Below are 20,281 nucleotides of genomic sequence, written 5' to 3' on the forward strand. Positions count from 1 at the left end.
CATAATTTTTCTGTGATAACACGTAAAAGCATATCTCTATACTTTCAAATCTGGAAAGTACGAAATATATTAAAAATTTCTTTTATTTATTATTAACTCGGAACTCATATTTTTCATGCTTATATAAATATATAACATTTTTTTTATAAAGAAATTAAATATAATATTACAAGAATTATACAGCGTATTTAATTTAATATGTTGTATGAAAATAATTAAGTAACTCTCAAAATAATAATTATTATATTATCTATGAAATATCTTGCTAAAATAAAGCAAATATTGTTGATAGCTATAATAGTTATACAATTGTTAAGTCTTAACTGTAATAGATTTAATTTCAATATGTTTTAACATACAGATTTATGGATCTGTTCTGTAAAAATGCTCTGTAATACTATCTCTGTAAGATGTATGACTTATGTTGCATTATAAGTACAGCGCTACTGTACATTAATAATATTTATAAAAAATCTATGTAAGATATTAAGTATTTTTAACTCAATAATTTGGATCGATCTAAAAATACATACTTATGTCAAATAACTAAAAAAATTTATTTATGTAACTAGTTGACTTCAAATATCGCGATTAATTATGGTAGAAAAAATCTCATCACAATCTTGATTTCATTAATCTTATAAATAATCCAATGCATCTTACAGAGATTGATTGTCATTATAGAGAGAGAGAGAGAGAAAAAAGAGAAAGAAATAGAAGTTTTGTTGTAGTACAATGTTATAGAACTTATATAGCAAAAATCTTATTAAATAGACCTATTAATTTTAATATGTAACTTAATATTAATATATGTATATACGGGGTGGTCTGGAACACCCTACATATATAATTTTTTTTTCGTAGAAGATTGCGTAGTGTAATATTTTTATCCTATAGTAATACTGTACGCTGAAAGACAGGTATAGCGACGGCAACTAGCGAACGTGACTTTAACGTCGTGTGCATCGAGTTTCACATGTACCGCATGTAATATACCGCGCCGGCCGGTTTGCCGAAGACTGATTTCTCCCCGTTCTATCATCCTTTGCCTCTGCCGCCTAGGATTACGTACGTACGCTAGCCGCTGTTGCCGCAGAAAACGCTATATCTGTTTTTCAGTGTACATGAAAATCATGTATAATAGGACAAAGTTTTAAGAAAGATGAGAAAAAATATTAACCTTAAAGACATCTGCAATATTTGCAACTTTAAGAGATCAAAACAGTTAAAAACTGACTTTGCCGCGTACTTTAAAAAAACCTAAGCCATTTCTATTGTGCACTAAGGCACCGAGACCACAATAGTTCTCCACAATAATCGGCATATTGACAGCGAGACATTCTTCAGGTAATAAACTTTTCAGTGTAGTATTGAAAGCTTCAATATCAAATCTCGTTTTGATAATTTCGGTTCCATCTAAAAAGAACATCTCATTAATCGTCATCATCATCATCATCATCAGTTTTTTTTATCAAGTTGATAGTAACATTTACCTTTGTACCAGAATAACGGATGACTAGCATATGTGAGCCATGGTATATCCTTTGCAAATGGATTCCATTTTTTTATGAGAGACAAAGGTTGCCCTCTATTCCACATAAGTCTTATTCCCGACATAAATCGCTTTCTGAAAATGTTCAATTCCATTTCTGTAAATACTGAAATATACAGAGTGTTCTTGTATATATATTTTAAATAATTTAATCTTTTATGTGTTATTCTTACCATTTTTTAATTTTAGCAACATATTATTATCATAAAATTTTTGAAAACGTAATATAATTATACAGAGAAATATATTACATAAAGCCAATGTTTATTATTACAAACACATAGCATGATACTGAAGCAGAAAAAAGATATATAAAAAAGAAATTGGTACAATAAAATGAAAAAATTGTGCTAATTGACAATAAAGTTGTATACCTAGGCTCAAAATGAGTAAGATTAGTGCAACCTGCAATGGATGACCATTCCTGGCGCACTGCACAATGAATTAGAGACGACACACCTTCTGCTAATCCACTTAATCGTCTAGAATACATTAGACCAACATAAATAACATATATTCTAGACGAGAACACCAAAGCAAAGTGTCCTATTTTAACGAATTCACTCAATTTTTTTATTTAACACAGTGTTTTTAAGAAATTTGAGTGAATCCTTTAAAACAAGACATTCTGTATGTATTATAAATATTCTTTTTGATAGAAAAGCAGGATTGAAAGAAATATTCCCATCACAGAATAGTAAATTTATTTTTAATGTATAAGTTTTAGGTAAAAATACCTGAAAGTTTGACCAATTGAACCTTAGATACACAAATTACCTAAAATATTACAAATACTCACGGTGCAAGAGATGAGGTTGGATAAATTAAATCTCCTGTAACTACTGTATCAAACAGTAATATGGGCACACGATTAAAGTCAAGTATTTTCAGAGAAATAAAATCGTATTTTACTGAGTAAAGAGCTTTTGTCGTCAACAACACAAGCCTTTCTTTTTCCGTGTCCCATAAACTTATTCTATGAACAATTCAATTTTTCTGTCAGCTTAAAATTGCAATACGGAAAGCGCTAAATTTACAGATAGTACGTACTCTGTCAAGAGCCAACTTCCCACGAGCTCGTCGTTATTTTGCCTTATCAGTTTTTCCGTGCAGTCGCTTATCGCTTTCTCCACGACCTCGTTTCTGTCAGTGAAAAATGTATGAACGTCTACGTGTTTGAACGGTGCGTTGCACACGTCTCTCGACGTTGAGTGATGCTTCGATGTATCGTCTACGCTCTCCGCCGATGGTCTGACGGCTGAAATTAAACGTTACGTTTGAAAAAAATGACCAACTTGTAGCATACTTTCGTAAAATCGGAAAATATTACAAAATTGTCACTGACAGTTCCGGAGGGAACTGACGGCGAAACTCACGGTCGGTACTGGCGATCTCTAAAATGGCTCTCTCGAAAATTACCGCAGGCCCTTCCTCTAGACATGTCTCTTCCATGTCTCCGAGCTGCTTGTTAATAATGTTCTTTGTTACATGTGTCGGAAACGATAAATTACAGCAGCTAACTAACGAAGACGTATCACACACACGACTTTTCAAAGTTCAACGCGTTCGATCGAATCCGAGAAATGACACTCGATCCATGCTACCTCTCACGACGATAGTTTAAAGTTTTGAAATCGGAGGGACAATTAAAAAATTTATTTATCCTAACTTTTTCCTTTTACCAAGCTGTTAATGAAATTTTTTTACCACCTTTGACACGTATTTTAATATCTCCTCTAAATTTATTTCTTTATTTTTACATTAAATCCACAAATGCTTTTTAAAGATTTTATGATTTTAAAATGTATTTTTAATTAATGTCTTAAAATATAATAAAAAGACCCTTATGTATTTCTATTTGCTGTTATACTTGTAACATTTATTAATCTTAGCAAGTATCAACATGATATACATTACAAACATATATTATTCTCGCATTTAGTACGCCAGTTTTACATATAGCTGATTTAATCTATTTGTACAGTTTATACATTTATTAAATAAGATGTTTTTTTACATACATAAAGATATTGTTCTGTACAAAACAGTTCGAGGCATTGTAAAATTAATTGTTTCGCGCAACCTTACTCTGTGCTGATAACGATCGTATCATTGGCGTTTTCGTAATACTACGAAACACAAAGTGATAGCAATGTGACTACAGCACATATATTTAAACAAAAGCATCCCAAATTTACTCGAAACTACAGTGTGTTCGTGCATCATAACCTCTACATACTGACGACACATAAAATAGATCAATCCATCTATGAATAAGTAACTCGTTAACTTTAATACATGTATGTACACTCACCGTCAGGAATGGCGTTTGTGGTGCTGCGACGACGGCTAGCGTAAAGGATCTTTGCGTGGTGTACGTCGAATCTCACATGAAGCGCGCGCGGAGATGCAGAGCACCGGTTACAGAGAAATACGAGGGAACGCGGCCTACTACACCTTCCTGCACTCGTCGACCGAAAGACGAAGTCACGTACGCTAGCCGCCGCCGCCGCTCGTCGCAGCAAATGCCATATCTGCTTTTCAGTGTACACAAATGTAGCGCGTCAAAAAATTTCCACATTTCTAGGGCTCAGTGCCCAGCCAAAAACCAAACCTCTTAGAAGTTAACAGGGCGTATCGACTTTAAAATACAAATAGTTAAAACTTTAAGTGTGATAAAATACGTAGGCTTTAGTATGAAGATAAAATCTTTCCATTTAGGACTGGTTGTTCCTGGCAAACTTATCTATTAATTAAACATATGTCTATCTTGATCTATTACATTTAGGGCCGATCTTTCCAACACCTTAGTAATTGGCCCTTAATCTTTCTACTGAGCGTAAAAGACAGTCTCGTGAACGGCGAATTGAGACATCTTGCACGTGCGTAAAACTGACATATGTACACTTATTTATATATGTATACATATATACATCATTAGAAAATTACTCGACTATTTCATTTTTACATTTTATCGATCCGTATCAAAAGTTATGTTACAGTCGCAAGACACAAAATTAGAATTTGATTATGCTTGATTTATACCCAATTTATGCTCGCGTTTACTTGAGCGAGTAATTACTTTTACGATAATTTATATCAGTCTTCTTGTAAACTTAATGTTAAACGTTGTAGCTAAGGCATTACCGATTCTTCTGCGCTTTACAAGATAAAGTAAAAAATTTGACTAGAGAGAGTACGTCAAGGAAAATGCGTTAGAAACAAGATCAAATTCTAATCGCGCAGTTAATTACTTATAATGTTGCACATCATCCAACATATTATCTGACGACGATAACGTTAAGTTTCGCTCTTCGTGCATCCCTTTGGCATAATTAATTTGTTGCGATACCTATAACAACGAATAACTTAATGAACAAATTGTAATAATAGTAGTATGCTTATACCGATTTAAAAATAACAATTATTATAACAGCATTGCAACTTTAAATCTTTTTTTTAAATTAATTTTCGTATTTCTCTGCGCTGCAACTGCTACATTTAAATTTAAAAATACACCTTTGTATTTTATATACTGACCCGCTTTGTTATCTCTTCGTTATCACAGCGCACTTTCGGTCGTCTCAGTAATTCAGCCAGTCCGTCCAGATTGACCGCCGCTGATGAATCAAACCTGGATATTAATTCTATGTAATGCAAAGTGATACTGTTGCTTTGCACCTTCTTCATTGGCTGGCAACGCAGGAGGTCCGCTAAACTGACTTGAGTTACCACCGCTTTTGTGCCACCAGAAATAATACGCACTCTTTCGTTGGATACCAGTACTCTAAGATTCTCTGAGCCACTGCAGAGACACTCATAGGCAACGAACAGTTCGGAATAATCACGATTGTTAATGCTGTACAGAAACTCTTGGCCCTCGGCCTGTTGACGATTATAAGGTGGCAGAAGCCCGGTAGAACCGCTGACGACACGTGGCGGTCGGTCGCGTTTTGGTATTGCACGATGAGCGCTGAAAAAAAAAATGCTTATAGCATATAATCTTTACGAAAATTGCAATAGTGTAATTATATTACCTTCTACTCGTCTCTCGTACTGCACTAGCTGTCTCTGTTGCCAAATCTAAAACCCCAACGACTGGTTTTGTTATTGTGCCTACTACTCCTCTTCCAAAACCCGCGAAAAAACCCTGAAATTTAATATCGTCCATTACCTCAAAATTCAGATAATACTTATATCGACCACTAAACTAATTTTTAGACATTTACTGGGAAACCTTCGCTGGTCGCTCCGTCGTACGTTTGTTTGAATATACTAGTTACTCCGCCCAGCAAACCGAAACCGAAACCTTTTAATCCAGCTACCAAGTGATCGCTACTACCCGTAGTATTAGCCCGGATTCTTTGTCTGGCCTCTTCGTGTCTCTCGTCCATAATTACTCTTCCTAATCCATCTGACAGCGATTCTGTCACCTTTGCCGCTGAATTCGAAATACCGTGAGTGACATTTTTCACTAAACTTTTCACGCTGCCCTCGTAAATAAGACCAGAAACTCCTTCTGTAACGTCATTCATGAATCCAAGAGGATTTCCCAAGAAATCAACAGAACCTAGAATAACTGCGGCTTGCCATTTTAATTCCTAAAACAAAATTTATTTTCCACATCAGTATAAAACTACAATAAATAAAAAAAAAGGCATATCAATTTTCGACATACATCTTTATAGTGCTTTACGATAGAATGTATTAAAAATTGACTACTCTCGAAAGGATGTTTCTTAGCAAACGGCTCCAATTCAATAGTAGCGTTCTCAAAATTAATCAAAGTTAATCCTAATTTCCTCTTTACAGCTTGCAAATGATGTGGCAGCTTCGTCGTGGTAAGCACGCTGAGTTTTACCTAGACAGAAAAAAATAAATGTATTATGTATTAAAATAATACTTTTAAGGTCGACATATACATACTTGATTGGGAACGAGTTTCAAAGCACCAAAGTAATATCTTTTAGCATGAGCAGCGGACACCTCGGAAATAAATCTCTGTGCTTTGAAATCATTCTCATCAACGGGCACTTCTAGTTCAGATTTGCCAATTCCAAGGAAGGCTGCTAGTTTCAAGATAAATTTTTCCTCCAGGTGTACACAGAGTGGTTTTACTCTTACTAAAAAATGTTTATATATTTCGGCATTTTGATTCTTCGACTTTAATCTTTCTACTGCTAAATGAAGAGCAGGTCGATTTTCATCCTCCGTACGGAATAACCGTGTGACAAACAAAACTGAAGTGCATTGCGCTTCAAACAATTGATTGTCAATCTGTACGTCGGCAACTTTCAAGTCTAGTGTGATATTCAATGAGGTCTGGACTAAATTTAAGGAGATTGCAGCTAGCCGTGCAAATAACAGCTCTTCCACTGGTCTCTGCGACACAATGGATAATCCGAGACCGGCCGGTAGGTTCAGCTCCAATTTTAATTCATTAGAATCCATCTTTTCAATGTCAGTATCGACTTGAGTAACCCGATGACTGTTGGCGATGTGTGACCAATCACGTTCCTCAAGTAAAGCAAATGGTTCAAATGTTTTCTTCTAAAAGAGATTAAAAAATATTTGTGTTAATTAACACAGACATTAATGCTATTAATAATTTACTTCTTACATTACTGTGTATTTGGTGCAAAATTAATACATACTCTTTCTTTGATATCTAAAACTTGCAAAACGCGGGTTGGGCCGTCAGTTGTTACTCTGATTGATAAGAATCCAGAACCTGGTCGTAATTTCTGTCTACCCACACGCTGTTCGATTGGCGGTGGATTGTCGTGTGTTTGAGGACCGAGGACAGCTTCGCTCCCTAAAAAAACAATAGTGTTCCTTTTACGACGTATAAAATGCACAGGATATAATTATACAATTTTTTTTAAATTGCAAATGCAAAAGCACTGTACGCCAGAGTACGATAACGCCGTGATTGACTCATCTGAGAAATTGACTGTTTAATTTTTGCTTATAAGTCATATTAAGAAACAATCTCTTAATTTGATAACGTTTTGCACGAAAAAAGATTTTTCTTTTTGTTTTATATGGCGCTTTAACGTTTCTGGTAGATATGCAATGCTTACGAAAAAAAACAGTAAAAAAATGGCAAAACAAGCAGAGAGAAATATGCTATGGCACGTATAATACTTATGGATAAGCTCATAGGAAACGGCTGATATTAATGTGTACACTGAAATACGTACACATTTGCCAACGGGCGACACTGCCGCCTGCAACATTCATCATCAATTTAGATCTCTCAAATCAAAAACAGTAAGAAAGTAATATTGTTAAAAAGAGAAGAAAATTTTAAATAACAATAAAAAATTAAATAATAATGCAATATCGTATGACGATAAGCAGCATTTTTAATTTGTTTCGTTAAATATGTAATATAATTTGTCAATTTCAACGATACCGTACCGCTCAACTATTTCTTATTTTATGTTTCACAATTTACAAAACAGAAGCACTAAATTTACATTTCAAACACATTTAAAAATGACAACTCGCAAATCAGGAGTATGTGGAACTAATCAAAAGCAACGCAAAGTAACGGAAAATATGTCTAATGATAAAGCGCGTGACAAAAGAAAATTGCAATTTTCACATATAATATTCATCGATTTAATTATTAAGCAAATCAACCAATGCGAGTAAATGAAAGAATTCTAACCTTCATATAATCCCATAAAGCCATCCTTTGATTGAACACACATATTTTTATGTGCACAGCATAGACGTCCATCGTCGGTAAATCGCCAAGTCTGTGTAGATTGTCGTCTAGGATCCGGTTTTTTTAGAGCGAGAGCACAATATGTAAATGGTTGTGGCGCAGTACCTGCTATATCCAAAACTAATATTGTATCTGGAGTTTTCGAATGTTTATCTCTCGGCGGACTGGAGCCTATTTCATTAAAAAAAATATTACGTTCATAGAAATAATAGTACGTTATTATTATTTTTTAAATACAATTTATATTAAAAATATCTTCAACAATTAATATTTTTATCACCTTCGTGTTGTAACTGGCCGTCGCCAGTCATTCTCCAAAGCTGTGACCTGTCGCCGTATTGTTTTCTACGAAGAGCAACCCACCCTCCAGAGCCAGCTTCTAAAACTAATCTCTGAGTTTCTACATCTAGCGGATCTAAATTACTTTCGCCTGTACCAAGATCGGAATCAGTCTTGAAAGTACCTATAAAAATAAAAAAGCATGATAATCAAAGATAAATAACTATTATTTTAATTATTTAAAATACAATACCTGTAAACGCGATGTAAATAAAATTTTCATAAGTTAATCCTCTACCCTCTGCTAATATGTTTAAGTCATAAGAGGCTGTTACGCCTCCAGGAGCTGTTAGCACTAAACCAGGAGGTTTTATTGGTTCGTCCAGGGCATATGGTACTGACGAATGGGGTCTTACAGTCCATTGTAAATTATCAGGAACTCCAATCTAAAAATATAAGAATTTAAAAATTAAAACATTAACTATAAAATTCGTAAAAATACAGTCAACATAAATATTAATATGCTCACTTAGACACAATTCTTAAAAGATATATAAATATACCTGATTTACGAGCAAAGGAACTTCTGAAAAATTGTCTACCCTTATAGGCGGCGGCATAGTATCGGCGTCAGTAAATACAATAAAGAAGGTAGTCTCCTGTAACACTACATCTACTCGTAGAAAATGCATCTTCCCCGTTACATCCCTGACGTTAATAGTTAATGAATAATTGTCGTCCAATCTGATACCACCCGACCACATGCAATCTGCAACATTAACAATTCTTACACAAAGCAATAGATCTTTATCCAATCGTGGCCAGTGGAAAGGCATGTGGCAGTCAGGCATAGTCGTTATATATGTCGCCTGAGCATCCGGATGAGACTGAAATCGATATTGCATTAAGAAAATTGTCGTTTTTAAAATTATTATTACAAATAATTGTCATAAACTTACGATAGTTGTTGTAAAGCATTTCTGAGCTAGTTCCAGCGTGTAAGATGATTTATTGTGTAGCTGATACCTCGGTGATAACGTAACTACTGTAGTTGCTCTGTATCTCCCTCTCGCAGCACGGGTGGCCACGCTAATTAAGTAAACTATATCAGGCCTTCCATCGCGTAGACTGATTCTTAAGCGATGAACCTACAGAGTATAAAATGTACAACTGTCACTCTGTATATATTACTTTTATTATAGCAAGTTTATATTTACTGCTCGCAAAAAAAAAAAATTATTATACTTACGTGAATTCCAGGCTGCAAGTGAAAATGCTGAGACCATTGTGGTACGCCATGAGGATGAACTTCCGTTCCAATTCTCACCGATAAAGTTCTACTGGCCTCCTCATCGCTAAACGAAAATAATAATGGTGCTACCATTCTAGCCCTTTCATGTTCTTCGAATTGTCCCGCTGCTTCGATGCCGACTCCTTCTTGTCTGAAGACTAACGGTAAACCAGTTTTGTTTATGATCCAATAAGGTGCAGTAATGTTGATTTGCATCGCTGCACCTTTTTCGACAGTCACAGTTGCTTGCATATAGAGTATTCTACTGGCGGAATCCAACAGTTTCAAACGAGCGGTAAAAGAACAACTGTTTGGTGGTAATATTATCTGAAATGTATAATTATATTTATTATTTTTTGTTTTTGAAAAACTCAAAAATGGCTTTAAATAAGAATGAAAGCTTGAGAAAGCCCGAGACTAATCTTGAATTGTAGTATCATTAAACGAACGTATATATTATTAGTTGTCACACGTACCGTTCCGCATCCCGGATAACCGTCTAATTGAATTGAAATTTCTAATTGCTCGTTCAAATTTGCGCAATGTAAATCAGCACAGCAACCAGGAGTAATTCTACCGCCTTCTACACCTGCCTCGTATATTAATTCGTATGGTAATAAATTTGTCAGAGTTATAGGAGCCATTACTATAATTGTGTGCGCTGGTAATACTTGCATACCATCAAGTGGATAATTGTTTCGTTTTACGGCCACACACATCCTATAATATAAGAAATGAGAATAAGTAAGTTTTGATAGTTTCATTAGACAAAATTTTATTTTATTTACCTGAATATGTTATTTTGATTAGTCCGACACGTGACATAGTTCTCTGTTACTTCCGACGGCTTTTTAACCACCGTCCAATCTACCGATTCGGTACAATATTGAAATAAAAAATTCGAGATAAGCGGTTTAAAGCACATTTGCACTCCAGTGTGCGTTAAAGGCACTGACATCACCGATTGCGCCGGTACTTGCAGAATTCTTCCAGTACTAGTCGAAATCTGCGGTAAATCTAAAAAAAAAATTTAATTTGATTAATTTTGCTAATAAAGTGCAATACACAAGAAATAAAAACTAACATCCAAGTTGATTTAACGATTTCTCCATTTTAAGTTCAATCGGATGTACTAGCTTGTTGGACACCTGAAGAGCTGATCTAATGGTAACTAATTTCCTAGCAGATCCTTCCAGTTCTACAGCAAAAACGACTCTAGCTTTCGGTGTAATTGGCTAAAATTAAATATTAAAAGAATTAAACAAAAAGCAATATAAATTATTATATAAATAAAATTTATTATTTTTATATATATATATATATATTTATTATATAATAATAAATTATTTTATAATAATTTATTATTATAAATTATATAATAATTAATAAATTATTAATTTAAATTAAATATAAGTAATATAAGTATAAAATAATATCTCACTTGAAATTCGGTAATGTCGGCGTTTGCATGTCGGAAATAAATGCCTACGCGGTCAACAGTAACAGGATCTACTGGTTTCCACCCTTCGACTAGTACCGTAATTTGATGTCTTCTGACGATATGTGTTGCGTGATGCCTCAGTTTGCCTCTTTCTTCAAACGTAAATGGTGTTGTGTCTCCTGGAGTCACTTCTATCCACGTATCATCCTTATCTAAAATATTTTTCGTCTGAGATGACGCCTTGTTAACATCTATTATCTCATCCGCAGTAGCGATAAACGTTTTAAACCAAAGTCGGCAGCCGGTCTCGTTCTTCAAGGCGAAGGGTATGAAAGGCGACCGACGTCGATAAATCTGTCCTGTCGTCACCGATTTGCCCACAATCGTGTTTCCATTAGATAAATAATAATCCTGCGTCCAATTATGCTTTACTAGCTGTACGAGCTCCACTAATGTTAGCGTAACGTTAACATTTACAGAATCATAAGAGTTAATAGACACGCGTAATCTTTTCGGATCGGGCGAGCTAAACAATTGTTCCCATTCAATGTTTGCTCGCCAAGGCTCGACGAAGGGTTCCCAACCGCTCAGCACTCGGTTATAATAATCTACTCCAACAGTGGCCGACAGTAGACCCGGCTCCTGATTCAGCTTCCGTATGTTCAAGTCTGTCAAAGTAACCTCCAAAAGCGGTACGTCCGCATCACGACAATCGTCAATAATGCAGATCCGCATGCAAGATACTTGCAGCTCAATGGCTCGCAAAAGCGAATCGTCGTTCACTACCATTTCGGCGCTTGTTGGCACGGCGTTCTGTGTCAGCCATAAAGCGGCGTCGTCCAGCTTACCATTACAGTGATCTAATGCAAGCTTGCAGTCGGCTTCCGCAAAGCCTAAATTAATTAGCTTCAGTACCTGGCTGTTTATCTGACTGTCCACTTCGCTTGATTTCTGCTTCGCCCATAAAGTTTGTTTAGGAAGAGAGCTCAGCATTCTTGAAAACATGGTAACGTCATGATAACTCAGTCTCACGCACAACGGCTGCAGCTGAACTTCCAAGCATTTGTCTTGAGTTAAATCTAAGCTCGCTCCGACCGGGTCAATGATCGACAAGGCGGTCTCGTTCTCCAGGCCCAGAATACAAGAAAACAGCTCGCAATGCGAAAGATTACACGAGAGCGGCTTTTCACCTTCCTGCGGTGTCGAGCGGTACGATAAAACAGCTGTTGTTTTAAGAATGACGGCATTAGTGTCAAGAATCGCAGTGTCCTCTACAACAACTAGTTCGGAATCGGTAATGTTAATTTTCAGTTCGAATGGTACGGCGGAGTCGCTGTCAGCATCTTGATTGACAATTGACACGTGCACGGCGCTGAGTATAGGGTCCGGTTCTGGCGAGTTGAGTAATAGGAAATCTCGCACAGCTTGCCACCAATCTAGAATAGCAGTCAGTCGCATACTGTGCAAGAGAATAGTGGTCGCCGCATAAGTTTTACGTTTTCGATGATGCACTTCTGCTTGAACACGATCGTGTGCAATTTCGGTTGTGTCAACCGCATCTCTCAATGGCTGTAAAATTCGCGTAAATACATTGCACTGCTTATCTACTGGCTCATTTTGAAAGCGAGTGTCCGTGATTAAAATCTCTTGTGATACCAAATCAATATCCTGCGAGCCGTCGCTCAGCGAGTCCAGTGTTAGTCGAGACTTGATAAAATTGACGCACGCGAGCGCCGCGATATTATGACTCGGATGTAGTTTCACTGTTACGTTTACAAGTTCGAGAGTTATGCAAGATCGCGTCCAAGTTTTCGCTCTATTGTCTGCAGTCGGAATCGCGTATTCCACCGTGTAATTCAGATCTTGTACCAGCAGACGCAGGTCGTCTAGATTCTCTCCGATGTTGTAAGACAGGAGACCACGAATCAGCATATACTGCTTCGGATCTAAAGCGCAGTCCATCGTCGACAGTATTCCGTGTATGCTAAGATCGGGTATATCGCGACTGACGTAAGTATCAAGATTACGTTCGACGCGTAGTTTTAAATGGCATTTCTCAGTAAGTAACGAGGAGCCCATCTTCTTGATAAGAAAACCACCGACTATTAAAGAATCTGCGTTTTCGTTCAAACTCGAATCGCATTCAAGTCGTCGTGCCGCGTACACATCCATGTTAACCAGCTCGAGTAGCATTACGTCTAACAGACAATCCGGAACGACTGACGAGTTGTCAAATCTATTGTGTGCTGTGAGCTCTCCCAAATCTAGCAGAATTAATTCGTCGGACCTGGAACTCACAGGCAACAGTATAACAGGCGCGCCGGCATTCAGTTGCAATGACAGTCGCGTGCTTCGCTTGTTGATATCTACAATTGCACCGACGCCAGCCCGTAAGTTTCGCATAATACTCCACAGTTGTGAGAAGTGGCCAAAGAAAGCTTGTAAATCCGCCACAAATCTTTGAGTATGAACGTAATGTACAGCGGACATTTCTAGTTTCAGTCGCGCGTCGTGAGGCCGATCTTCGCAGTCTGCGTAACTCGAATATTGAAAGTTGAGAGCCTTCCTGCCGGATGACAAAAATCTCTCGCGGTAAAATCGGCCGTGCGGTGTTAGATCCAGCAACGACATCGAGCCTAAAGATCCCGATATCTTGGTTTTGCCGTCTATCGTCTTGAGAATGTGCATACTCGCGTTAGATACGTTCGCCTTAGCTATCTCGCGCTCCAGCTGCGTCAGTACCAGTGTCAACGACCTCACATCTATTTCAGTTTCTGATCTCGCTGGCAAATTGTCATCCACCTTACTCGTGCTGGTGCTATCGCTATCCGGCGTGGCTCGATGCGCGACAATTTCGTCACTTGTCGCTCCAGATAGGCCTGCAATTCCAAAAAAGTCAAACACGACCATCCACGATTCCACGCTTATCACTAAGTCCAGACAATTGAAGTCCACGGTTACCATTTTGCGATAAAACCGATCTTCCGGCACGACGTTTTCTTCAGGATGTATCATAGTGATGCTCATTAGCACCAGATTTTCTTCACTGCTGATACCGCCCGGGGATGGAGGTGGAGTGTTCGGAGTGTCGGTCGCCGAGACCGCTGGTTTTCTGCGCCAGTGTGCTGGAATCGCGTCGTACAACGTATACGTCTCCAAACGATCTGGCAAACTACCGCGGCCAAAGGCATTTTTATATTGCTGTGCAAACGCGAGATCTGGGCAGGACTTTGAGGCACCCGTGGGTAGTTTCGCACGCGTGGGAGCTGATGACTGCATCATGTAGCGATGCTTTGAACCGACCGGGCACAAAAGATCTTCCATTAAAAGAGAGCGCAAGGCAACTTGCACGCTAGACTCGTTCCGGTGCAATTTATCGTACTTGACGACAAAATCACGCATTGATAGCTCTACCAGTGGTTGCTCTGAGTGTGCTTGTTTCAATTCTACACTGAGAATCGGCAGCTCGAAGGAGACCTTTACGCAGAGATCCAGCTTCTCCGAATAGTCAGACGCGCCGTCAACATTATCGTACTCAGATACCGCGGCGGTGGCAGTCACGGCAGGCATGGAGAACAACCGATGAGTGGTATCGAGCAGTTGCTCGTACTGGCCGCGCGATAATGATACTTTCAACGGTGTTATAACAGCGCCATGTACTTGCACGATTGGACTGTTGCTCGTGATATCGCTACCATCAAGTAAATAGCTCGTACTTTGCGTCAAAGTGTTCTGCTTTTCAACTAAGATTTTCAGCGTTGTGTCGTGCAGTATCGGCTTACCTGATACTTCGCACGAGTACATCTCTTCGGCTCTCGGTAAGTTATTTTGCAACTGTCCTACGTTGGCGGACATTTCGAGAGAATATAGATTCATATCGCGCACTTCTAGCGCGACTTTATGCTTCGCCATGGATCCTAAATGAGGCTCGTGTTTCAGCGACATTGTACCTAGATGAGCAACGAAAACCTGCCTGCTATGCGAAGAACGTGGTATCACGAGGACAGGACTTTCCAGAAGCATATCTAGTCTTAATAATACCACATTTGTTGTATCTAGATCGATGGAGACACTCGGTAGTCGTTTACGTGGTGGAATAGTCCAATCATCAGCGTTTACTAGACCAATTGCCATGTCGGTGGCGGCTGCGCTAATCTGGCGTGCAAAATTGCTTAAATATTGCTTGAATTCATCAGCGCATGAACGCAGCTCTGATATCAGGTGAGGTGCGTGAGTATACCAAACACTAGCCACGCGTATTGTCAGTTCAAGATCAATTTCCACGCAATCTTCTACGCTAGCTTGCCTTGCGCTACGATTTACTACAAATTTAAATGCCTCTGGTTGATCAGACAAACTGCTCAAGTGCTCAAATAGGTGATTATTCGGTTCCGCCAAGGGATCTCTACCCACGCTAATTATTCGCTGATGAGTTTTTCCAGTCGACGTTTGATCGAGAACTTGTACTCCGCCGAGAGATCCTGAAATCGATGTATTTGCAGCCAATGTCGCCTGTATGCGTGCGTCCGACATAGTTGCCGTGGCAATTTTTTGTCCCACTAAATGATTGTCCTGCACAACTGCACGCAGAAGAAGCACATTCAGCCGATGAAAATCGAAGGTAATCTCCGTTCGCGTTAATATTGATTTTGCCTCTGTACTCTGGCTCGACAGAGAATCATCTCGACTAGCAACATATGTTGCTCGCGATTTTTGTAATGGTAAAATTCTTCGGAAAAATCCTAATAATTCAACGATCGTTTCTTGATTGGCTATAATATCTAGATTATTAAACTGTATATTTGCCATTCTTAGATTCTCCGTAGGATCGTCCACAAGAGTCAATTCTACAACAATTAACGCTTCCGAATCAAATTTTTCCAGACCAACCAGTGAATTATTTTTCGGTGAATGCCAAGTCTTGACTTTGTTCACCAGAGTCGATAAAGCATTAGTCAAAGCGACGGGCGAAGTCAGTCTTGGTGGCTTTGTAGAATCTGGCGATTCGGGCGACTCTGGGGAGATCGGTGACGTCGGGTCCGAATCTCTCAATCTGCCAGAAACGCTATCCATGCCGACGTGTTTATGACTAGCCACCAATAGCTCAAAATCGGGTCCAAATTCCTGAAGAGCATCAACCAGAAGTAAACCGTGAACAGAGAGAGACACGCTCAAATCTGCCATTCTTTTACTGAGAGCCGCCCGAACGCCGGACACTTGCAGCTCTGCCACGCTACGACCTCTCGACTGTAATTCAAAAGCCATCTGATCGATGATAAATTGTACCATCACGGCGTGGCTTAAAGAGCGATCCAGATTTTCTTCTTTTCTAGGACTTTTTGGCTCCATATTAACGGCTTCTGTCTGTGGGATGCCGGCGGAGATGGAGAAACTTGATAATAAATTATAAATTAAGCGTATTGCGCCAACTTTCTGCTCGTTCACGTGCACTACTAATCTGGGAAGGTTACCGGATACCGTAACCGATGGAAAATTTGGATCTGAAGTGGTGAAAACACGCCGTTCAATCTGTAACGATATATTAAAACGCTCAAGAAAATGCAAACTCGACATACCTCTCGTACGAACGTGCTTCCAGTTATCTTTCGTTTTGCCCACTAAAATTTGCAGATCCACTAAATCGATCGAGTAATGGTCGTACAATTTCTTGTGTAACTCGGTTTCAGATAGCCCCTGAAAATCGTATAAAGAACCATTTTCCTGGCTACCGGGCGGAGTGGAGCAAGGCGTTTCATATCTCTCATCTTCGTCATCGTCACTAGTTAATGACTCAGTTTTTAATATCACTTGATTCAGATTCGCGTCATTCGATAAATGTAACTTGCCGAAATCTACCATCACCACAGCCGCGTTAGAATCGATAAAGCTTTCCACTAATAAAATTTGTGGTGCAGAAATTTTAAATTGCAGATCCCACGATGAGCGGTACACAAAATCACCATCCAAGATTTGTTCCCAATTCTTAATTAACTGTCTTCTTGTACGGCGTTTCATTGCTTGAAATCGTTGATTCGACGACACCGATCGATGCGGTTTGAAAATAAAATCAATCAGCCAATATATCACAATTGGATTGTACACAATATCCAACGACTGCGAATACACGTGCAATAAATGATCCACGTTAATGTGCAACGGTCTTTTTTCATAAATTAATTCAAATAAATGACGCGGCATTTTTGTTAATTTCTCCGACGAGTTGCGAACACGCGAAGATATACCATTAGACGCGACTTGCGGTTGTACTAAAATGGGAAACGTGGAATTTTCTGTGAGAAAATCGTGTAAATACAACGCGCCTAAACTGATCGAAAATTTGTGTGATCCAGATCTGGGTCGTGATTCGTAACTCAGGTTCACTCTTTCAAATTTCAGTTCTATCACAGTTCTCTTATTATTACTTTCGTCTTTTGCGGTACACAACGATATCGCACCTTGTACTAGGGCGAAATTAAATTGTCCAAACACAGTATCACGATGCAGAAGAGTATCATCATTCACGGTATCCGCTAAAACGTCCAGCAATTCTCCATCAAAAGTAGTTGAACTATTTCCGTTTTGTGTTCCATTGCTGCTGTGAGGCGTTTTCGAATACCAGCCCCACCATTGTGGAAACCATTGTTCAAGCATACCGCGTCCTTGTGGCATATTCATATCGGGTTCTTGTCGTGATTTCGCAGGCTTTACTTTTTCCATTCCCAGTTCCCTCAATACTCGAAGCTCATCAAAACTCCGCTCGTTTTCAATTTTCTCTTTTAATAGTTTTATTTCCGGAGGTAAGATTGAAGTAGGCGATCCTAGCAAATAATTATTTAAAACTTTACAGTTTCAAGAAAATATTATAATAAAAATCTATAAATAAAAAGTATTAAAAGATATTCATTTGTACCTAACATTTTCGTATACGTTTGAACGTAACAAACATTTTCTCTGGCTTTAACAAGTACATCTTTCCAAGTTGGTTTCGGTTTAAGCGCATTCCTGCCGAGATAGCACCTGACAGCATACTTCCACCATTCTTTGCAAGCTTCTTTAACGGGAATTACTGGTCTACAACGCCATTGCTGTTTACAACGATTTATGCGATCAAGTTCTTTAATGCACTTGACCATTTCTTCATATTGGAGCTAAAAATATAATTTATTACAACGCATAGGCCAATGTTACTTGATTATATATTAGTTATTATAATCTGTAAGACTTACATCTGTTATAGCTAATGGTACTTCGTCTAAAAGTAAATCAACTACGATACGTGGCTTATTAATAGATCTTAATGGACGTTCGGTTCGATCTCTCTTAATGTGCGCTCTTGCATTTACAGGTGATAAGATGTGCCGTCGAATTTTATTTTTGCTCATGGCAATCTAAAAATTGAACAGATTATAAAATAATAAATATTATAGTAAATATAAATATAACAGTAGCATAAAAATAAATAAAAATGATATTTAAAACATGGTGTTATCACTAGGCTCTGTATCTTACAGCTAGATCGCCCAGATTAAGACTACCAAAGAGTTGATCTTTCTTCACATGGTTCCAATAAATCGAAAGACTATCAAGTTCCATTAACTTAAACGACGCATCCGTAAGATTCCACGATGTAGAACTGGGAATCCAACTGGCATCACAGCTTTGAGCTGTTAATGCTCCAATTGTAATGCCGAATGCAATGGCATTATCTACATGTAAAAACATTACAAGTTTTATGTATACAAAAGTGTGCTAAATATTAATATGTAATAAATTTTCATTTAAATTATATATATTTGTACACAGCTTTCTATTTACCATCTGGCAAAGTAATACCATCTTCATATCTAATGTGAACATCTTTGATATTTAACTGTAAATTTTCGATAATATTTGTCACTAAAGATGTTCCATAATTTAACCATGAGCTGTAACTTGAAGCATAATAACCAGGATTGTACTCTATATCAGCTCTCCATCTAGCTTCCAAAGCATCCAGTCGACTAAGTTTATATTCTAGTATTGCCTGTTCTTCTGCTTCATTATCATACTACAAATTTATATTTAAAATTATTATTTTATTATATATGGATATTAAACTTACCTTTTATATCATTTTTCTATTAATTATTAAGATTTTTTTAAATAGAAAACAGAACTTGTATAATAATTATAATATAATTATAATATAATAATTTACCTCATCCAGATTAATTGGTCCCGCAACTAAATAGAGCTGCTCTATACCTATCACCCATGATGCACTCCTTATCTGTGTAACTGGGACTTGTAATCTGACTTTACCAATAAATCCAGCCTTAATTTCCATTGGCAGTCCAATATGACGCAGAGCCTCCCGTTTCAGGGGCAAGTTTTCTAATTCAACTTCTCCTAAAACAAGCATCCGTTAAAAAGACAAAATCAGCAATCGATAAATATAATATAAGAAATGCGCAGCGCGACATAACCTCACCTGATAGCAAGGCGATGCTCAGCTGATCTGTGTTTAGGTTCTCCACGTATTTGCCGAGATAATTGTTCAACACCCAAGCGACAAGTCCCTCCAACATTTTGACTGTGCGATATCTTCGCTACTGTCCAGCCAGAGACGTCTGCGTGATTGCATATAGATTGCCTCATGGGTTATGGTCTCTCATATATCGCACGATTTCTTGAAACCTGCGGAATAACAGCACGTAAAATTGACGCGTTCCGATGACTCGTGCGTCGGTCTCGCGGGGTCGGTACCTCTCGTATCACGACGGCTGTCGCGTCTCTCGTTAAAAGGTCGTATTTTGCTGTTGACCTCAAGGTCCATCTTAACTAACAATCTCTTCAAATATTCACCACTGATCACCACTGTCATAAGCCACCAACAATCGTGACAACCACTGCCGGCGATGGTGGCACCGTGTTTTAATTCCTAAGAAATCTCGAAACGCGACGCCACCTTCGCCGACGTCAATTCGAGTACATTTGAGTGTA

The 20,281-nt window shown here is 38.1% G+C and overlaps 2 protein-coding genes across 3 annotated transcripts; both read right to left on the bottom strand.

Annotated features, from left to right (window-relative positions):
• Positions 1-65: 65 nt before the first annotated feature.
• On the bottom strand, positions 66-3,123 carry LOC139113117 (tumor protein p63-regulated gene 1-like protein). The gene is made up of 6 exons (XM_070674038.1): positions 2,929-3,123; positions 2,603-2,810; positions 2,352-2,528; positions 1,927-2,034; positions 1,494-1,627; positions 66-1,416 (listed from the first exon to the last, which is right to left on the bottom strand). Exons 1-6 carry the CDS (start codon positions 3,002-3,004, stop codon positions 1,226-1,228), a joined length of 894 nt encoding a protein of 297 aa, XP_070530139.1. The 5' UTR covers positions 3,005-3,123; the 3' UTR covers positions 66-1,225.
• A 161-nt stretch (positions 3,124-3,284) lies between these two features.
• Vps13d (vacuolar protein sorting 13D) lies at positions 3,285-20,165 on the bottom strand. 2 transcript variants are annotated; one of them, XM_070674022.1, is made up of 25 exons: positions 20,045-20,165; positions 19,770-19,975; positions 19,497-19,687; positions 19,115-19,346; positions 18,809-19,005; positions 18,526-18,687; positions 18,210-18,447; positions 11,300-18,117; positions 10,943-11,093; positions 10,647-10,875; positions 10,335-10,578; positions 9,817-10,185; positions 9,527-9,715; positions 9,131-9,454; positions 8,821-9,013; positions 8,569-8,751; positions 8,229-8,459; positions 7,756-7,782; positions 7,207-7,367; positions 6,479-7,102; positions 6,231-6,413; positions 5,782-6,153; positions 5,590-5,702; positions 5,093-5,525; positions 3,285-4,904 (listed from the first exon to the last, which is right to left on the bottom strand). In XM_070674022.1, the coding sequence occupies exons 2-25, from the start codon at positions 19,864-19,866 to the stop codon at positions 4,803-4,805; spliced, it is 12,063 nt and encodes a 4,020-aa protein (XP_070530123.1). In that variant the 5' UTR covers positions 19,867-19,975; positions 20,045-20,165; the 3' UTR covers positions 3,285-4,802. The 2 variants fall into 2 exon arrangements, with proteins under 2 accessions (XP_070530123.1, XP_070530124.1); XM_070674023.1 differs by lacking the exon at positions 7,756-7,782.
• Between the last annotated feature and the right edge of the window lie 116 nt (positions 20,166-20,281).

The sequence above is a fragment of the Cardiocondyla obscurior genome, linkage group LG02 (genome assembly GCF_019399895.1).
Source record: "Cardiocondyla obscurior isolate alpha-2009 linkage group LG02, Cobs3.1, whole genome shotgun sequence".
NCBI lineage: Eukaryota > Metazoa > Arthropoda > Insecta > Hymenoptera > Formicidae > Cardiocondyla > Cardiocondyla obscurior.

Bases quoted from the DNA above. Each gene is read 5' to 3' on its own strand.
- LOC139113117 (XM_070674038.1), bottom strand. From the start codon at position 3,004: ATGGAAGAGACATGTCTAGAGGAAGGGCCTGCGGTAATTTTCGAGAGA. The intron at 2,529-2,602 runs GTACGTACTATC...AATTGTTCATAG, and splicing joins GGAAGTTGGCTCTTGACAGA to AATAAGTTTATGGGACACGG. The intron at 1,417-1,493 runs GTAAATGTTACT...TGTTCTTTTTAG, and splicing joins TCCGTTATTCTGGTACAAAG to ATGGAACCGAAATTATCAAA.
- Vps13d (XM_070674022.1), bottom strand. From the start codon at position 19,866: ATGTTGGAGGGACTTGTCGCTTGGGTGTTGAACAATTATCTCGGCAAA. The intron at 18,118-18,209 runs GTACAAATGAAT...ATTATTTGCTAG, and splicing joins AACGTATACGAAAATGTTAG to GATCGCCTACTTCAATCTTA. The intron at 6,154-6,230 runs GTATGTCGAAAA...ATTTTGTTTTAG, and splicing joins TCGTAAAGCACTATAAAGAT to GAATTAAAATGGCAAGCCGC.